The sequence below is a fragment of the Gavialis gangeticus genome, unplaced genomic scaffold, assembly GCF_001723915.1.
Source record: "Gavialis gangeticus isolate Ggan-Ray unplaced genomic scaffold, GavGan_comp1, whole genome shotgun sequence".
Classification (NCBI taxonomy): domain Eukaryota; kingdom Metazoa; phylum Chordata; order Crocodylia; family Gavialidae; genus Gavialis; species Gavialis gangeticus.
This window is the reverse complement of record NW_017729033.1, coordinates 59,215,488-59,236,839: the sequence shown is the minus strand read 5'-3', so window position 1 is coordinate 59,236,839 and position 21,352 is coordinate 59,215,488. Positions and strand designations below refer to the sequence as shown.

General features: G+C 39.9%; 1 protein-coding gene across 7 annotated transcripts in view; it reads right to left on the bottom strand.

Moving 5' to 3' along the window:
• TBC1D1 (TBC1 domain family member 1) overlaps positions 1–21,352 on the bottom strand; it is a 219,186-nt gene that overhangs the window by 11,250 nt on the left and 186,584 nt on the right. For all 7 annotated transcript variants that reach the window (XM_019526147.1, XM_019526149.1, XM_019526148.1 and 4 more), the window contains 4 exons: positions 17,790–17,951; positions 14,378–14,536; positions 7,116–7,360; positions 6,407–6,566 (listed from right to left, as the gene is read on the bottom strand). In XM_019526147.1, the coding sequence (XP_019381692.1) occupies positions 6,407–6,566; positions 7,116–7,360; positions 14,378–14,536; positions 17,790–17,951 (726 nt within the window). The remainder of the gene's footprint in view (positions 1–6,406; positions 6,567–7,115; positions 7,361–14,377; positions 14,537–17,789; positions 17,952–21,352) is intronic.

Genomic DNA, 21,352 nt, shown 5'->3' with positions numbered 1-21,352 from the left:
TTAAGAGTTCACGACCAAAAAAAAGAAAATGATCAGTAAGAGAAAATGTTAGAGTCAGAAACACCAGCCTCTCTGATTTACCAAAGAACCAAGAAATCACAGGCAACTACATTTCTCTTTAAAAACACCCTTTCTTTCTTTTTCTTTCTTTCCTTCTTTTCAAGTCTGCATCAGAATGAAAGCTTCTCCTTCAATTCTTTGCTTTAACCTGAAACCACAACTCACTTCACTCCTTTTTGTCTCTGAGAAGAGATAAAGCATGAAGCACACACTATAACTAAACATCAAGACTGTATTTCTCTATAAGCTTCTGAAAAACAGTGAAAAGCGTTCTGCTTCTAATTGGACGTGTTCTCCAATGGAGAGTGTACAACTGTCTTGCCTATTTAATGAAACTGTAAAAAAATCTGGGAAACTGTTCCATATGTAAAGCTACAAGTTTAATACTATTACAGAGGACACCAAGTTAGAATCAGGAAACATGACGTGAAAAGTAGAGCCTGATTAGTTTTAAGTAAAGAACAAGGCACTTACATAACCTGACATCTACCCTATGAAGATTAACTCAAGGTGACCGATACATTTTTATTGAATTAAGTGGGATGATTATATATATATCTGGAATCCTTTGCTCACATATAAAATATCAACAAGTTAACAAAGGCCCATTTGTTTTCAGAGCTTATCCAGTCTGAGGGCTTGCTGTAAATGGGCTGCATGCCAGTGACAGTGCAATGAAGGCATCTCAATTAATGTCAAAATGACTGGCAGGCTTCAGGATTTAAAATAAAGTTTTATCTACAATCTTGGAACAGAATAAACATTATTTTTCTGTCTCCTCTGCTACTAAGTAAATAGGTTTTAGAGAACATATCTTTGCCATGCAGCACTCTCCTCAGAAGCACTGAAACAAAAAACAAAAAGGGCTTTCCTGCCGTAAGAGCACAACACAACCTTGTAAGTCCAAGTCCTTGCTCCTGCTATAACCTGTGGTTTGGACTACAACTTTCAGAAGGCAGCTGGCCCTGAACACTTCATAACACAGTGATTGAATTTCAGGTGTCAGGGGTCAAAAGATTTCATGGGCTATAAAAATCAAAGGATGGCAAGTCAATCTGCCTAGCTGGTCTGCAGTTGAGATACTGGAATTTAACATGGTTTCTCCCTCAAGTGCTCTGATAACTGAAGAATAAAATACTGGCTTGCCCAGTTGTGCAACATCATGCAACCAGTTGCACGGAAACTGCCTGGTTCCTAGCAGGATTCACAGTATTGCCAACTCCATCAAATCAAAAATTAGGCAGAAGACAGGGCAAGGTGTACTTTAAAGACTAACTTGTTCAGAGAAGAACAGGCTTTTGTAATCTACAGCCTGCTTGGTCAGATGCTATGACACAGTCTGTTCATAGCATCTGATAACTTGGGTGATTGTTTTCTCATGCTTCTGAACAGTTAGTCTATCCTGCTACCACCACCTACAATAGCCACCACCCTATTCTGCCTTCTGCCTAACTTTAGACTAACATGGTTAACCACATCTCTCCAATCAAAAATTGTAAGCAAAACCCCAAAATTATAATATTAGCTTAAAGACAATGTTTGTTAAATTCAAGGTTTCTATTTTTCTAAGCCTCTAGTATGAATCAGGGTGGGAAACTTTCATTTTTAAAAACAGTGAGTAAGTTCAAGATTCTTGCTTCATTGCATGCTTTTGGAGTTGCTGTTTTAAGAAACCCCCAAAACGGAGAGACTTAAAACTACAAAACTTGCTAATAGTGGGCTAGCACTGCTGGGGGGTGGGAGGGTGGGGGGGAAGTTTTCTGAGGTTTCTCAGTTCTCATCAAACACTAATTCCATGGAAGTCATTTACATATTTACACCTTCTGTTTTGCAAATCTTTGCTTTGTAAAGTTTTCTAATGCTACATTGACAAACAAAACACAAAACACATGACAAACTAATCTGTAGGAAGAACCATTAATATACCAGGCTGGTTTATTTAAAAAAGACACATTTGTACATTGCCTGCAACCAACTAGCTCATTGGTAATAAAAAAAAGCACAATAATACATGTGACAATACAATTAATTACTGAAGACTGAAAAGAGGGATGCTGACTATAAATCCCACTGGAGGAGACTGCCCCTACCCCACCAAGGTAACTGGCAGGAAGGCTGGAGTTTTCTTATGCGAGCTGACTATAAATGCAGTGCATGGTATTTGCACCTTCATTTTGTTCTTCAACAGAATTATCATAGGCTAGACATTTACCAGTGTGCAGCAAACCTATTTAAAATATAACCATGTGTTGTGAAAAGCTTCTGTGCTCTCTATGGCTATCTGTATATTGAAAGGGCAACAAATATAGAGCTTATTTTATCTAATCTAGGCCATCATTATCACTGTGTTTTCTTCCAATGCTATTTCTGGTGTTTACTTAAACAGGAACAGGAACAGACTCTAACTAGTTCCTGAAATAAAGATTTACTGTTTGCCTTTATACTGAAAGAATCCACAGTTTAAAAAGTTAGGAAAGCGGCAATTTGAATGCATGGGTAAATTATTGGTTATTATGTAACTGACTCCTCATGCGTTTATTAAGATGGGAAGTGAAAATGAGTAGAAGCATATAATACCTTTATAAAAAACAGCTGAAAGAGATTTGGATTGTATAGCTTAGTGAGAAGACAAATAAGAAAGAACATGATAAAGGTAGACAAAATGACAAACTGTAGACAATATAATTTGAGTACTTCAATCAGCATTGCAAAATAAAAGAATAAGAGGACATGCAATGAAACAGAATGGCATAAAAAATTAAGTCATAAAAGAAAATAAATACCTCTTCACGCAACATATTTGGTCCAAGGAATTCAATGCTATGAGAGATTACTACGGGCTAATTCCTCAAAAGGATTTGAAAAAAGTCTTTTTTTCATTAAAAAAAATGTTTTTTGCAACTATCTAGTTGGTTTAATAAAATATATTGCTTCTACCAAGAGTTCTGACTGCTTTGGAAAAAGTGAACAGTTACAGGCAAACAGGCAATTCTTTCAAATTTTAATTCATGGTCACTTTTGAAAATTTTACTTTTGGTTAGAATAGCAAGATTCAGTCTTAGGGGCAGTAGCCTGTCTTTAAGAGTACAAAGAGGCGTTACATTTAGATCAAACTTACCAGGGTTAGGTTGATCTAAATGCCCAATCATGCAGGTGTTCAGAGGGCTTAAATTGCCCAAAAATGGTGCACCCAATATATGTTAGTTTACCTGAAAAAGTGCAGTAACTCAGTTAGAGACCGAGTTAAGCTGAGCTAAGAAAGCGTTAACCCAAGCTCACAAACACCTGTACACATTTACAGTGCAGCCCTGGGGCTGGGAAAGCACAACTGCTCACCCCAGCCCCAAAGCTGCACACTCCCAACCTGGACTGGGCTCCCACAACCTCCGTCCCCACCAGGCAACCCCCTACCAACCGCCATCTATGGACCTGCTAGCCTCCCCAGGTCCCGCCAAGCTCTCCCTCCCTGCAAACTCTCTAGCCCACCCCCCGATCCCACCTGCCTCACCCCCTACCCCAAGTTCCTTCCATCGGGTTATTGGGTTCCCTGTGTGGCTCCTGGAAGCAGCGAACAACTGCATGTATAGCTCCTGGTCTATGTTTAGGTAGCTTAAAATTAGCTACATGAATGTTGACCAGGTGAGGAAAATGACTGTAGGCACCCTATAAATGAGTTTTTGCAAACAGCTCTCTCTATGAGGACCAATTCCATAACCATGACTGCAAGATTTTTTTTTGCCACACTTGCTGAAGCAACTGGCACTGACCCCATTAGAGATAAGGACACTGGAGTACATGGACTACAGCTTTTACAGAAATTCCTGTATTCCCCAAGTGATGCTTGGATTACATCTCTCTACAAGGCAAAGCTAAAATATTACCAGAGTTTACTGTACTGCTTCCTGTCCCTTATACACATCCAACTTCTTTCTTTCTCCTAAACATGAAAGCAATTAATCTGAGTGCAGTAAACTATTCTAGTTAACTTTTGGGCAATACTGAGGTGTCTCTCTTGCCTAACTACAGTTCTACTAGGTATGATCTAAACCAGGGATAGGCAACTTTTTTTAGCCAGACCGCCGAAAAACACCACAATGCCTACCTCGGAAGGTGCTGGAGTGCTGGCATGGCAAAAAAACAAAATGAGGGCAAAGGGTACATGGCAGGATGCCCTGCTTGTGCCCCTTGCCCCTCACCCAAAGCCCCTGCTCCCCAGCCCTGCTGCCCCTTGCCCCCCACCCAAAGCCCCTGCCCCACAGACTGGGCTCTGTGGCTGCCAGCTGCTACCCTGGTTCTGGGTAGCTGCTGGAGCCCAGGCTGTTCCCAGCAGGGCTTGCAGCGCCCCAGCTGCCTGCTGGGAGCAGCCCAGGATCCCGGCTGGCAGCAGCTACCCAGAGCTGGGGCCGGCTGCAGCCGGGAGGCTCCAAACAGTTGTGCTGGGCTCTGGCATCAGCTCCGCACCAGCGTGTGCAGGAGCGCCTTGGAGTGGGTGGTGGGGGCGGGGCCTGACAGTGCAGCTTCGGTCTCTCCCCTGCTCCCACCATGGAGGTGATGAGTCTGGTGCAGCTGTTTGTAGCCAGCCTGGGCTCTGGACAGCTGCAGCAAGTGCTGCGGAGCTGATGCTGGAGCCTGGAGCCCGGCCAGCTGTTTGGAGCCTCCTGGCTGTAGTCGGCCCTGGCTCTGGGGAGCTGCTGCCAGCCAGGATCCGCGTTGCTCCCAGAAGACAGCTGGGACGCTGCAAGCCCTGCTGGGAGCAGCCTGGGCTCCGTTGCTGGCAGCAGCTACCCGGAGCCGGGGCTGGCTGCGGCGTGCCAAGCAAAATGGCCTTGCATGCCATGCTCGGCATGCTTGCCAGGGGTTGCCAACCCAATCTAAACAAATAGACAAAATTTACTTACAGTTACAAGAACCATCAATTTGTGGGTGTATTGATTTAGTCATAAGTATTTAACTACGGTAAAGTCTGATTGATTTGAAACTCCAAGTAAATTGGTAATGGTAATTAATTATTCATGAGTGACTAATTATCAATAGTTAACCTTTTTTAACTTTTTGTGAGATGTATTTTGCATACCATATCAAAATACGGTAAGGAATGACTTTGGACACTGATATTTAAGAAAAATGTATTACAAAAATTCTGAGTGCAAACTACACATTCTGGCATGCTAAAATGAGAACTGTATCTTTACAAAGATAAATGTATGAAGTACAATATTTCTATGACAAATATTCAAAAGTCCGTGCTATATAAGAATGATATGATCAGGATGGGATTGAAATAATCAGTCAAAAATGTCAGCTTTGCATTTGTACATGCACTCCTCACCAAAAGAGAAGGTAATTGTGCAAAATAGAAAGGTTGATTGTTTTTGTCTTGTTGAGCCATAAAATGGTAGAGTGTCCAATGTTTTGTAACATCAGCTGGCCTGACACATGCTATGAGAAACAAAGGTCAGTATCTTTAAAGTTGATTAACATTATCAGTATGATTCAGTACAGTTGGAAATGACTAATTACATTTTAACATTTTAACATATGAATAATTAGCCAAAATCTTTGAGGACTCTGGAGGGGATTCAGTACATTGAACATAGGTGAAACAGGTGTCACCTCAGTGACTAATTAACCAAATTTCACTGTACCTGATTTTCTGCCCCATGAGTATTTATTGTATATTCCTAAACTACTGTAGATGTCCCTGAGAGCACAATGCATTGATGTATAATGATACCTGACTTAGCTCTGAATGAGCTAGCTTGGATACCACGTTAGCATAGCACTCCATAAAGATGAATACCTTAGGAAGCAAAGCAAACCTGTCATTTACAGTGGCATACAGACAGGCAATTACTGCAGGGTAACTGAAGTGCTGCAAGTTTGTATGCTACTCTATCTCAAGGTAACCTGCTTATTATATACCCACACCCTCAGAGGATTTATGCAGCACAGAACTATGTTGCAAATGCCCACTAACTGTGAGCAATATTGTGCAAAAAAGAAACCTGCTGATTTCCAATGTAATGAATGAAGGGAGGTTCACTGAGGACTACCAGAGGATGCAGCTGAAATGAGAAGATAGAAAAAAGGGACAATAGAAGTGAAGAAGCAAGACTGTCCCTTCCCTGATCAGCATTTTGCTATACATTCCACTCCTACACTTCCTATTAGGTGACTTTTATAACTGTACCATAGATTTGAGGAAGGGACAGTTCAGTTTATCAAAAATAAGAAAAAACATTTTTCTTAGGCGTTTCAAGCAGGTTAGATGATACAGCCATTCTAAATAGGATTACAAAAACGTATGCCTTCAAGAAGATCAGTAGGAGAGTTTATGAAGCATTACCAAACACTCTGGCCACAAATCCCAGGGGAAACTGAGAAGCAAACATAGTGAGAAACCAGGGGGCAGCATAGAGACTGGGGCCAATCTCATACTCCTCTAAGTGGTTGTAGAGATCTCTGTGGTAGTCGTGAAGGAGTCTAGATAGTTGATACATCTGGATCTGTAAACAGAAGAAAGAAGTGAATAACCGATTAAGAATAAAAGACTAAGTAGGGTTATTAAAGGACTACAGTCTGTGCTAAACTTTCTTGTGAAAAATAAAGGGGAAAAATTATCAATCATTGTTCACGACACTTGTATTGGGAGGAAAAAAGTAGTCTGGAGCTATTTCAAAGACCCAGGGCTTCGTGACTGATCAACATTCCCTTTCCTCCTAAAGTACATGGGTTAACACCCAGGCGATAGGCACCTGAAACCATACAGGAGCAAATCAGTAGGGCATTCTGAAGACAGATTTTTGTATACAGCCAATTTTGTTGTATATCAGACTTCAGAGGAGTGGAGGTATATAATTTCTATTGTTCTCCAATGGTCCCCTAAATTGGAAACAAGCATCTTTAAGAAGGTGTATTCTTTGTAGTTCACCTTCTCCTTTTTTGAGATTGTGACAAAAAGCTGAAATGCAGGACTGGACAATAATATTTCTGTTAAAAGCATACTGCTATTATTATTAGCATGCTTTTCCAGAGCCATAAAAAAAATCACACACCTGTAAAATAGTCATGTCAGGACGATATTGTTTTCTTAAGCCCATATCAAACATGAGGAACTTTAGCATCTTAAAAGCATCTTCTTCACTCATATGAAGTAGCAGAACTCCAGCAACAAAACTAAGACCCTGGCAATACCCTACTTCCTGGTCCAGAAGAGAATAGGCCTTCAAAATGTTGTACAGTGACAGCTGGCCAGCTCCCAGTTGTGCTGAGAAGTATGGGTGTGTTGGAAAAGTGCGCCCTACAAAAACAAAGAAGGTAAGTAACTTTAAAATAAACAAACAAACAGAAGTAGCTACATGACCAAGTTAATGTTTCTGAAGGTGCATTATATTTTTGAGTTATTTTCAGTACTAACCTTATTGAATTAATAACATAAAACACACGGAGCCTTTTGTACTCTGGCAGTAAGCATTATTATAATAATCAGAGAACTGAGGCTGGCAACAGCTTTGCAATAGAAGGACAACCTAAATAGTTTGATCAGTTGATGAAAGGGATTGTACAACAGGATTGCCTATGATAGCAGGGGACTAGACACAGTAATCAGGATGCTGTTCTTATTTTATGCCTTTAGTTTCTAATTAAGGGGAAAATGTTTTTGAACAACTACTTCATCCAAATGGAGAATTCTTAGAATAAGTTCAGCTCTTTGAGCCAGACAATGATTCTAATTACACTAATGTAAGCAGAAGTCAATAGTGTTAGAAGCCATGGGCAGGTGTTCACTTCTACCAGCAAGAATTTATCTGAAAAAAAACCCAGGAGCAGGAGCCAGCATGCGATCTAGCCCCCTGGCTGGAGAGCTACATGGGCGAGATCTCCAGCCAGAGAACACTAAAGGGCTGCTCCTTGACCCACCTCTGCTCTTGGAGGAGCTCAATAATTGACACCTTGCCCTCTCCCCGCCTGAGAAAGGGGCAGGCTGTCAACAGACAGTTGGCAGCTGCTGAAAAGACAGCCAGCCTGGGGAGGGCTCCAGCCCTGGGAGAATAACCCCCCATTGTGCCAGACAACCAACTGGTGGGATGGGGCCCACCCTCTCCTGGTGGGAAACCTGCAGGTTCCCATGGCAGGAGAATAGTCCCTGCTCCGTGGGCTGCTCTGGGATTAACTGGGACCAGTACAGGGGCAGGAGTTGCAATCCTGCCTGAACCTGGGAAGCCGTGCAGCCGCCACACAGCTGTCTCCCACCCCCCATACGCGTTCTGGTGGAACTGGAGGCATGTAAGGAAGTAAGGGGACCATTTTCCCAGTGCCAACCCTTCTGAAGCTTCAGGAATGCCACTGCAACACAGCTGCCACCTCCAGGCTGACTGGAAAATGGCCAAGGGCCATTCTCGCTGGCAGCAACCTGCTTGGGGCTCTGGGAATGTTCCCACTGGGGGAGACTGCCCCTACCCCGCCAAAGTGACTGGCAGGAAGGCTGGAGTTCTTATGCGGGCTTCACAGGGATCCCTGAGAGCTTGCGCTTGGGTGAGAGAAGGAGAGAGAGCAGAGATATGTGCGACATTGGGTGCCCTCTGCACACAAAAGAAGTGGACAGCCTTTTAAGTTAGATCAGGAGGAGGGAAACCTTCCTCATGGGTAACTGATCTAACGTCTTAAGGAAGAGCCAATTCTCTTCTGCAAGAAACCCCCTGAACAGCTAGCTATATGCTCTCTTTTTGTGCCAGTAGAATGGCTTTTCTCTTGGCAGAAATGTAATGCCTGTTCATGGCCAGAGTTACAGTAGTGTTATCAACAAGAATCAGACCCTTTAAATCTAGAACAAATTACCCACTTCCACCTATTCCTTCCTAAATTATTCATAACCTCTTCAGTATTGATATGCGTTGTGTGTAATAAAACCATCATGATCCCTATTAGGCAATAACAATTTTACTCAAGTTTCTTTACCTAAACAAACATACCTTCCTAATCTGACACATGATATTTACAAGCTGAGACAGAAGGTGCTTTATTCTTTTTCCCCCACCAAACAGGGCCTTTACAAATACATGGTTACCTAATGGCAGTTCTGTAAGTGGTCACCTTACACTCTGATGCTAGTCAGTGGTTCTGAAATAAAAATGTTTTCCTTTCAGGAAGGAAGGGGGAAAAAAAAAAATCCACCAGATCTTCCCCCAACAAAATACCAAAATCAAAAGCAAATTTTAATACTTTTGTTCTAATACAAGCAAAGTTTTTTAGTCATTCATGTGTTAAATATCACCCCACCCTGCAGCTCCTGGAATGCTGTTGTGTTGCTGGATACCAAAACAGGCCTAGTTTCAAAAGACAGAGCCTGAGGCTGGGTCTTTCTGCATTATAGTTAGTACTCTGATCTACACTGTAGGAATCCAGCATTTACACTGATTTAAATGGGCTTTGGATTTATGTCTTTCAAAGCCAAAACAGAACTGTGTTTTCACCCTGTTATTTAGAACCTAGTTTACCAGGCTCCTGGGTTGCTAGTTGCTACTATAATACAAGTTTAAAAAAATGTTACAATAATTACATAAGGATAATGATTCTCCAATAACAAAAATCCTAATAGCAATGACTACATTAGTGCCTGCTACACAATGTCACCATCTTTAGTATTATATGCAAATATTTAAATGTCTGTAGCACTGCATAATCACAGTAGATACCACACTAGAAAAGCTGCTATAGCAACTCATGGTGCCTGGGCTGACACAGTGCAGTCTTCAGCATCTAGCAGCATGCTGGGGAATGTTTAATACAATTCATTTCCCTTTGATACCTTGCTGTTTTTAACCTTCTAATGCATCAACATGGACTTTTTTCTTTTCAGAGACAGCTTGTATAAAGCAAGTCAGACACCCTTGTTCATACAAAGCAGTGCTTATATTTATAGAAGTAAGTGTGATGTAAAAGTGCTGTACAGCAGGCTGCTCTTGGATCTGGCTAGATACCTGCTCAGGGACAAAAAACGTTGCCTTCTGGTATGAATTACCCATATTGCCAGATAAAATGCAGGAGGGAAAAGCAGCTGGTAGGCTGCTATTACATATGGTTGAAGAACAGGCAGAGCTTTGGCATTCTCTTCCAATGTGCCAGACAGCAGAGCTGAGTCAGCACAGAGCGGGGCTAAGTCAAGACAGGAAAGTGATTAGCAAACTCAGTCTCACCCCACAGACCTTTTTCTCTATCACTATTTTACTCAGGCTGTTCTTATCCAGTCCAATATGAGGAATAGTTATAATTTGATCCATATTTTGTGAAAAGTTTCACGAACAACAAGTCCCCTTTAGCTTCACTTAAAACAGCTGTTTAAATATTATGAAGTTGCAAGAATATAGCTTGTCTTAAGCTTACAGACTCCACCACAAGCATGTAAATTCTTGGAGAAGAATCCTTAAGATTTTTCAGGTAAACATTTATAAGAGCCTGGAGAAACACTCGTTGAAACAAGCAAGTTCTTTGCAACTACCTGTCCAGCTATGTTGCTTGTCAAGTTACAGCATTATTCTACCTTACTGTGAACCGCAGAACTATGTAGTTTCCTTGCTTCATCTTGTTAAAACTTAACGACTCTGTCCTCCTCTCAGATATTTGGGTTTAATACGCATCTCAAAAAATTAACAGATGCATTTATATGCCCATACCCTATTACTGAATATTCCAATATAACCACTCACCTGTGTCAAGATATCTGAACACATAAATGAGTTCATAAGCATGCATGTTTGTACATGTACATACATCTGTATTCCAACCAAGCAGAAAGCATTTAGCCCACTGAATCAGTAGACCCCAGAAATACATTGGTAAATTAACCTTATCCACTATCCAGAAGAAAGGGTAGGCAAAACCACTATAAAATGCCCCAAACACTTCTAAATGTCTTAGCACCGAGCTGACTAAAAGCAGGGCTTATTTAAATAGGCACACTGCATCCTGCACTCATGATTCCTATTCTGAACTCATCCGAGTCCACTCTTGAGATTTATTAAAAACAAATCAATGGATACAGCTCCGATGCTGAGCTGAATATCTCATCTCCTGTACGTTTGCTTCTCTAACACTAATGTCGTGGAAGGTGGAGCAGCACTCAAGTGTTCCTCCTCCCCTTTGAGGAGGGTTGAGGATGCTGTTTTGAGTTGGACAATTTCTTCCTTCTCTCTGGCCAACCACCAAAGCTTTCCATTAACAAAGCACACTAAAAGTATTTGGCTACAAAGAGAAGATTTAGTGAATCCCACTCCTTGTTTCCATGAGTCATATGCTGACTGGACAGAGAGCTGGACTATACTGTTTGGAAGGGGATGATCACTACTGTGTAAAGGGGAATCTTTATTTTCAAAACAGAAACATTCTCTGTGGTTGTGCAACAGAGAGATTCCTAGAAGCACTGTAACATTTAGTCTGCAGGGAATCAACTGAAATGCAGCGAAACCAGCAGTCCCTGTATGGCCAGAAGGCTCCTTCAATTCTTAGATACTTGAGCCAGGCCCAATCTGGCCACGGCCGAGCCTGAGGACTGATGGAATAAAATCCTGCTAATGTTGAACTCAAATGCTCCGGTTTTGCTAAGTATTCAGTCTTTTTTGTGTTGCTTGATTGTCTGACTTTTTTGTGTTATTTACAAAGTCATTAGCTTCCATTTGTTTGAAGATGAAACTTTTCAATGACTGGCACATTTTAACTTTGTAACTCCTTCTCTCAAAACAAATCTGTATTTAACTCTCAATTTTACAAAAAGATCAGGTCAATTTAGACATTCATGTATATTTTACTGTGCAGACTCCCACCTTCCCTTCTCCCTTTCTCCTTCTCTGCATGAAATTAACCTGCAATTATTTGTGTGTGGCTAAATACTGGACTGTGAAGGCCCAATAACTCTTAGCACCAGGTAGGATTGTGCAGAGAAACTGCACCTCACTGACTTGCATATTTCAAAGAGATAGTTTGAAGCCATAAGGGTAAGTAAAGCCACCACCATCAGCCAAATGCAATTTATTTATGTATCTATTCAATTTATAATGTATGACAAAGCGCTAGTTTTAGATGTGCATTTTAATTTTGTCTTGTTGGTCCCCAAACAAACAGCTTTATAATATACCAACATGATTTACCTGGATTACCCTTTGGGTAATTTAAAGTGCCCCTGCTTCTTGTCAGATGAATTTTAAGCACATTATGTTAGAGCCAACCGTGGCAAGCTAACAGTTTGGAGTGAGAGGAAATGTTTTCTTCAGCTATATAAACCTGGATCCATTTTAAGTGGCAATAGAGAGTCTATTCAGGAGGAAGGGACCATGCCCAGCCTCTTCCACACCTGCTGGCAGTACCAGCTAGGGGTAGAGAGAAGATCCTACACCCCCATGCAGGATGGGTGGAGTATTGCAGACAAGCCTGAAGCAATTTACTGTGGCTATCTGAAACACCAGGTCAACCAAGAACTGTTGGAGTGATGAGGCCACCTCTCTGACAGGGCGCTGTGGTTTAATGCTGCAGTGTAGCTTCAATTGCTTTCAACAAACTTGACTACTCTGCAAAAATCTTCACTGTAATATAAGATACAAGCCATCAGTGGACTGCCTTTCCAGGGTTATAAAAGGAAGTCTAATATACACAGCATGTATTAATTGTTCAGATTAAACCAAGAGTTGCAGAGATTTTCCTTGAAGCTTTAATCACGTAATCCAAATGGCAGTTGGTTATTTATGCCTTCCCATAAGTGATAAAAGCTTTATTACAAATTTTGGTAATCAATCCAAGTGATCGTCTTCTATGGATGCATAAAAAAAGACAAACACTAAAATTATTCCAAAACACAAATCTTATGCAAGTTCTAGCCTACTCTGAAACACAACACCAATGCATTCCTTTATTATGTTAGAATACAATGCATGGTCTATAATCGTTGAGTTGGTTAGGGATTATCCACATATAAAGCAGAAGTCCTCTTAGAAAAGTAGATTAAAGGCTTGTGTTTAAGATGTCTACTGCATACAAACACTATCTAGGTGTTAGTGTTTGAGCAATTATTACTATGCAAGAAAAGTTTCAATTGCACTTGAACAAGTTGTAACAGATGCCCCAGGATATCCGTGTTCCAATGCAGAGAATTAGAGAAAACCTGTAATTGGGAACATGGAGGGTATGCCATAGTCAAGGGAAACCAATATTTGGGATTGGCAATACATTCTTAAATGGGCAGAAGTTATATACCGTGCAACACCAGCATGGATGGGGCTGAGAGGGAACCATCACTGCTGAGGAAGAAAGTAGCCTAACAGGGTTTGTGGAATAAAATGGGGTGACCATTGCAAATATGCCTAGTAGGGGAGAGCATTTCTAGTGGTCACAGCACTAATGGGATCAAGTCTTTCTGATCAGAAATAATCTGGCTACTGAGATCCACATTTTAAAAGAACTCATGAAGGTTTTTTTGGATTCATGAAATCTTTTAATCTCAGTCATGTCTTGTTGTGCTGTGGGAAGAACTGATATATTTTTGCAAAATCAGAGACAGAAGTAAGCAGAAAGTTGCCTGTTTACTTCTTTGTACCTTTTCTACACTAAAACAACAATTTCCACAAATTTAATCTTAATGCCTTCTGTTTCATTGTGATATTAACAACCATGCAGGCCTTTAATGAATGAGAAAAATGGAAACTTTTCTATAAAAAAAAAAAAATCACATGCCTAACCTTCACAAATTTTCTACAAAGTGGCTGCATTGATTAAAATGCTGAACATTTAGAACTTCCCGGGGAAACCAAAGACGGTGGGTGCTCAGCATCTTTGAAAGCTAGGTTACACAGGTACGCTCCTAACTACGCATTTAGTGTTTCAGAAGTAAAGCCAAATAAATTAATTTTTAAAATTAATATAGTGTTTACGAGTCCTGTTATATAAATGAGTATAAATGAGCACTATCAGTTATTAAGAAAAGTGTTGGCTTTTTAAGTGTAACCTTGTTTTCCTAGCCATTTCCATTCCACTGCCTTTAGGAGTTCACTCTCAATATTTGATTTAAAGCTCCAATAAAATTACATCTACCAAGTGCAGTTATTGCATGAGCCACAGGCAGGAAGTTATAGAGCATTTCTGGATTTGAACTGGTTCTTAATGATGTTAAATAACTATTCTAAAAAATATTCAATAAAAAGTCAGTTTTCAGTGGTAACTATCATTAACCAAGATGATGATGTTTTCATTAGATATTTTCTTACTAACAATGCAACTTCTCCAGAGACTCTGAAATTCTAGTTCTGTTTTCATAACACTGCTATAGACTTACCTAGGTCAATGAGAATTGCATGTTGCTGAGAAGTTAATTGCTTTAAGAGTTCTTTATAGGGCACGTCCTTTGGCGGCTGTTTACTTGCAAACTGATGTTTAAGATGGTATTGCTCTGCTAAAAACTTCCAAATCTCACCCCGGTGATGACGTGGTACTCCTGAAAGACAGTGGAAGAGGGTTGGGTGGAAAAAAAAAGAGTAAGCCAAAGTAATACATTTAAAACTAAGGATGACACCACATATCAAGTTAAAAGTATTAGCAGAATCAAAGCTTTGGAAATCTATTTACCAGATGTCATCCACGACCTTTTGAGTTGTACGTCCAGTGAAAAACCACAAAAATGCCATAGGCCAACCAAGATACAACAGAGACTAGCTTGATGTGCCAGGCTTACTCTTTTCTCTCCAAAACAAAATGCGTAAAAATCCTACTGGCTTATTCAGTACCTATACTCTGGCACTGAAACACTTAAATTTGACTAGGATGAGCACTTAGGAACCCTACAGAGTTAAATGGGAAGGTATCTAAGAGTGATTCAGGTTTAGTTATCTGGGCACTCTGCCCAGAGAATGAGGAGTTGTAAGCACCTCTGAAGTGTAATTCAGAGAACCCAAAGGCATACAGAAGGTATGAAGCACTACAGTGCATCTTAGCTCTGGTTCCCATCAGAAGCTTAGGGCCTGACTGATATTCCCTGTTTGGTGTGAATCCATCAACCTGTGATTCACAAGGCCTCATTGTATTTCTAAGAATAACTGTTTAAAGATTTGAAGATATGGTGCTATTCACATATGGGAAGCTGAAAACATGGGTGTTAGGCCATCCTCAGCCAGAGGGTATCTGAATGCATCTTTCACTTCCCAGGTGACTGTCTGAATCACCCAGACAGACAGTAGGCTAGGTGACTAGAACAGACCTACAGAAATGGGGCCACTGACTGGGCTGTAATAGTATGGGCCAGGAGGAGAACAAAATATAGGGAGCCTGTGTTTGTAATCTTGTGATTATGGCAATCTCCTGAGTCCAGTCCCTGCAGCTACCATTAATGACAAATTTTATATTGATGTGTTACTGGTTAAAGGACAGAAATAATCTCATGCCACATTAACGTACTTTTTACCACTGTGATAATGGAATGCCTTATGGAAGGTTAACGCTCTTCATTGAGAAAAAAGGGTATTGCAATCTGTTCCTAAATGTTCTGGAATCAAAAAATGATAATTTTAGGTGATCTATGGTCCCTGTTTCTGTTTCTTTTAATATATATTTAACATATGAAAAGACTGCAATAAGGGAGGTCAAAACTCACTGAGTTTAATAAATTCTACTCTTCCAGAAGGCTAAAATATATATCAGCACAATTTTAATGTTCTTTCTTGTACAAACAGAAAAATCTATCCACTTATTCTAAAACTTATTCTTAATAGACCATCATTATCTACAGAACATTGTTCTACCCTGAAACTCTGGGAGGAATGTATGAGCAGTTAAAAAGATATTTGAGGCAAAACCACAGCACAATTCACTTGGGGAATATTTCTGCAAACTACTTTAGGCAGTTTGAATTTGGTTACTAAATAAAAACATATTAAAATGATGAAAAAGGGCTTTTGGGTACATTGATGGAGCCAGACACTGTCCTCAGTCACATTCTTGACATTCCATTAGCTTCAGTGAGGTCGAATGAGGCAGAATTTGGCCAATGGTGTACTTCTGTTGCTGCACTGGCATAGCTGTATTCAACCCCTTAAGGCAAATGTTCTCCTGTCATATTCATCTGTGCATATGGCATCATCCACATAAAAACAATGTTTAGTCCAGCAATACCTAAATTAAAGGTATTTCACTTATAGGTATTATAAATAAATTAAAACTCAGACTGTTACGTTAACTGGTTGAGACAGATAAATATATTTAAGTATGCAAATAAGACTCTTTGTATGTTAGATTGTAGATGACACTTTAGAGGTATACTTACTGCAAATGACATAATACATTATTCACCTCAAAATAGTCATCTCCTGTTTATCCCTAGATTTTTCTTCTGTTGGTTTATTTATTTTGTAGCATTTCTTTCCAAGCTGCAAGTCTCAGATTACTTTAAGGGAATGTCTTATGTCAGTACATATTAAATGAAATACCACAGTACTTCACTCTAAGGACACTGGTTTACCAATAGCAGGTTCCTGAGAGAGATGCTCTAAAACAGCAAGAACCAGACAGTATTCCCTATACAGCTTGTAACTTCCATATGAGTATAATTAGTAATTTATTAAGTATCATTCCAAAGCTTTGAAGTTGCATTTCTTGGTTTCAAAGAAGACCAGAAACCTCAAAAAATGGTTGGTCAGTCAACAGAAGCAAAGTTTCTCCCTTCCTCAAGTACTGGCCAACTAAAATCATTTATCTTCAGACAGGAAGAAAAATTGATGACAATGAGCTTTCTTCAGGAATTAAGTTAGAAACCTTGAGATGTGTGCTGCTGCTATATAGCTATAATCAACTGATCAGGTACAATTCGGGCAGTAAGAATAAACAACATGCAGGCTCAATCACTTATTTTACAAAACATTTAAATACCTGCTACTAGTGTTCATTGGCTAGTAATCTCACCCATAAGACAGCTTTGTATGGTACTTAGATTGGAAAATCTTTGAGATAGTTTCCTTTCTTACATGTATGTACTGAACTTAGCACAATAGAGCAGAAGCCTCTATGCACTACTTTAATGCACATAAATAACTGTATATGCTAATTATGTACAAATAATAAAGGTAAGGGAGAATGCCCAGTTTCTTAAAACATTGTAAAATATATTTAGGGCTATTTCCTATTTAATGTTCTTAATAGCAGTAGTCAGAAAATCAACTATATTATAAAATTCCAGTACTTTTGCGTATAGTCAGACCTAGACGTTCCTCCTTGTTTTACATCTGTATCTATGAATAGATGAACAGATATTCAAATGCTATTTTATCCATGTACGCCCAGAGTTGGAACAGATAACCGTGTAGAGCTTCATCTAATGCTTACAGAGATACACTTTTGGGAGAGATCCATGTTTCTTTTAAATCCAGGTTATAGCAGTAACTGATAAAAAAAATAGCTGCCTCTACTAAACTGTGATGTTCCAATCTCTTTTCTCATTGCATAATGAACAACAAACAAACACTTTACCTTTGACTTCGTGGTTCCAACTCAATAGAAGTTGCAGAAGCATAACTGTGGGGAAAATGAACTAAAATATTTTACTGCTGAACCTTTCATTTGTTTATTTAGAAGTGTGGCAAGCATGTCTATTAATAATGTAATCAGAGATCTAGAACTGACAGAGAAGTCACCTTAGTTTTTTTTCCTAATGTAAAATTGTATGTGTGCTTCAGTATCTTGACATAATAACCTGTGCTTACCTTGCCCAACAGCAGAATGTATTTTTTCCATGTCAAATTTAATCTTTGACCTTCCCGGAGTACTCAACATTTTTTCCCAAACTAAGGTCACATCTTTCAAGCATGGAGTGATTTCTTCATAATCAAGTTTCAGACGTTTGTTTTGCAAATTGTTCTCAGAGGCTAGAAAACAGTATTAGCAATACAGCAGTTAATGCTATAGATTATTATAAAAAACAGTTTATTTACTCAGGCCATATTTAAAATTACTAGAAGCTTGGAATTTTTAACATAATTTTAGACATTTAAACTGTTTTAGCTGTACACTTCTGTTAGAATGAACTGCACTGATTCTGTTTAACATTTTATATAAAGACCTTTACAACACTGGTGAAGGCAATTAATGAAATAGGCAGCATTTCCTAAAAGGCAGGAGGCAGATTTATTTGCCTGTTTGCAAGAAATAAATAATTCAAGAGCCATCTTTGTCAATGGTGTTAGTGAAAGATACAAGCTGTATCATAAAAAAGTGAAAGAATTAGTACAGCTCCCATACAGCAGAAGAAAGAGCAGAAGATTTTTTCAGCTGATATCTGAAGCATTAATAAGGAGAGTGGAAGGAGAACAAACAGGAGCAGTGAAGTAAACTATCAAGTCCAAAGTAGTCCAGGAATGGAAGGGTTAAAGAGCCATCAGATAGGAAAGTAGATGGCAACATATGGATACTCAAAGGAGACCCGGGAGTTACAAGAGGCAATAGGAAATGAAAGAGTAGGCATGGATTTTAAGTGTTAAAAAAATAACACCTATTAAATCTCAAGCAGCATTTTTGAGTTGGACCATGCTTAAAAAGCAATGCATCATAAAGCAGCCATCATTTTAATGATGTGTGATATGTACATTACCTTGTTGCTGTGATGATGCATTACTGTAATGCATTACCAGTGAACTGTCATTCTGAGGGCACATTATTGCCATACACAAGACGACTGTCACTGATGATTTAATACTATAATACTTCATCAAAAAACACTAAAAGGACAATTGGATTTTTTTATAGTTTAAACTCATCATTGTTTCAAACCTATTTATCCAAATTCAAAAGTCTTTTTTTTCCTTATTGGTTTTTCCTTTCTCCCATTTGACAAATGTAATATTTCCATGAAATTAGTACGTGGAGGACAATATTTAAAAAAAAAAATCTTTAATTTACGAAGTTCCTGATTATTATAACAGGGGACCCTGTTCTGTTACTGAGAGTGAAAAACTGAGGACCACACTTTTAAGAAAAGCATCTGAGAGGCCAAAGGAAGCAGGCTGTGGGATATAAACCCTGCACTAGAGGTCAATTGACTGACCATGGCAGTAGCTCACTGCTGGAAGCAAAGGGAAGCAGTGTAGAGAGCTGGAGACTGATCCTAGCAGCACTAGCAGAAGGAGCTCCCAGTGCTGATCTGGAGAAACAGTACAAGGAGGGTGGGGGAACTGTGAGTCAGCCCAGGAGGGCCCAAGCTGGAAGAGACCAACAGAACTGAGTAGAACCTGGTGGAAGGTTAAAGCAGAGGCAGGCAAAACACAGCTCTTGGGCCAGATCTGTCCCACCAACTCAATGCATCTGGCCCATGGATGGTGGCCACGAAATCATGGGATCTGGCACATAGGGAGCCAGTGGTTCCAGCTTCTGCACTGTGCTGGGCAGGCAGGCACATCTCACCCCATCCACAGCGTACACCAGCTCCTGCCCCGTATGCTGGAAGTAGCGTGGGATGTACACTCGCATCAGCTGTGGATGCTGACTACAGATTCCTGCCAGGGATAGAGGTGACTGGCTGGGACCACAGCTGACATGCTGATGCAGGAGAACTCCCATCTGGTGCTGCTTCCAGTGCATGGGCTGGTGTAAAGAGCGGAGCCATGCTGGAGGTACAGAATGGTTGCAGTGGGGAGAGAGGGAGCAGGGGAAAGGGAAGACAGAGAGAGGCAACCCTGCCCATGATGAGTAGCACCAGATGCGCTCACTGCTTTTGGGGCCTTTCTGGCTGTAGCTGCCCAGAGCCCGTTCCAGGGCTGCCCTGTGGCTCAAGGAGGTGTCACTGCTGCCGCTAGTGGTGGATCTTGTTACAATCATAAGCTATTTTGTGCAAAAGCCTGAGTCATGAGTCAGTACAGGTCCCGGCATAGTCTGTCAGGCAACAGTTGCTATAGGGGGTTTTAAAGTATTAATATTTGAGGATCATACAATTTAAGCTGTACCTTTTCCAATATTTCAAAATGTTTTGGTAGATTGAAAAATTAGAAAAATAAAGGGATCTATTTAGAAATTTTTCACCTTGAGGTCATAAAACAATTCAGGTCCCAATTCTTGCAAGTAGTTATATATACGAATAATTACTCAGTGGGATCAACTGTGAAAGTTAAGTTTTTATAAATGCATGCAGGGCCTTACAGTTTCTTAGAGCACAGAATAATAGTAATTTATCAAGTAACTTCTCCTTAATCATTGGAAATAATTAAAAAAAACCCACCCTGTTCCTAAATTCATTCTGATATAACAGTTCTGGAAAATAAATTAAGACAGAGCCTTTAAATGTTGCTGATCTTTTCTAAATAGACACTCAGTGATATTTGCGAAAGTGTCTGATGAAATTAGACACCCAGTTCACATAAAGGACAATGGAAGATAGGTGTCTAATGCATATAACCATTTTTGTTAAAGATCATGCTAGACCTTTTAGTATCTAAATACTTTCATAGATCTGGCTCCAAATGAGTTGACCAAACCTTTGGTGACTTCAAATATAATATTTGATACATTATTTATTCATATATTCTAATATATTATAGTTATTAATTCATATACAATAAATTATTATACTAGAAACATTTCATTCCTATGATTGTTCTTGTATGACACTGTCTCAGGAAAGGACTTACAACCAGAAAATTAGTAGTACATATGCTACTGATAGGCTTCTGATGAAAGCACTGAGAGGGTGAAACTATATAAAAAGATTAAAAATAAGCACCACAACTTTGGTTTTGTTATGCTTGACTGCAAATTAATAAAATACATTCTTAAATCCTTAACTCCTTTTCCCTTTTGTTCCCTCTCTTCAGCTTTGCTTACTTTGACTATGGCTAAACACAAGGCTTCCCAAAACCCCAATATCTTTGGCATCTCCCTCTAATTTCTGTAGTTTAGTGATCCTCCCTCAAATTTTGAGAATGTGTCATTGAATAAGAGCAGTGTATTCAATGGGACTAACAGAGATGAAAGTTTACGCTAAGGATAAAACACACACAGTCTTTCTGAATCTCTGCAAATCTGGCTCACCAAGGGCGTCCAGGACTGCCTGCTTGCCAAAAAGGCGGCGTACGCCCTGTGGAAGGGGGGTGAAATCTCCAAAGAGGAGTATACCTCCTCTGCTCGGGCCTGTAGGCGAGCTGTTAGGAAGGCCAAGGCGGACACAGAGCTCGGACTAGCGTCCAAGATTAAGGATAACAAAAAGTCCTTTTTCAAATATATTGGGAGGATGAAGAAGGCGCCGGGTAATGTGGGACCCCTGCAGGATACGCTGGGCAAT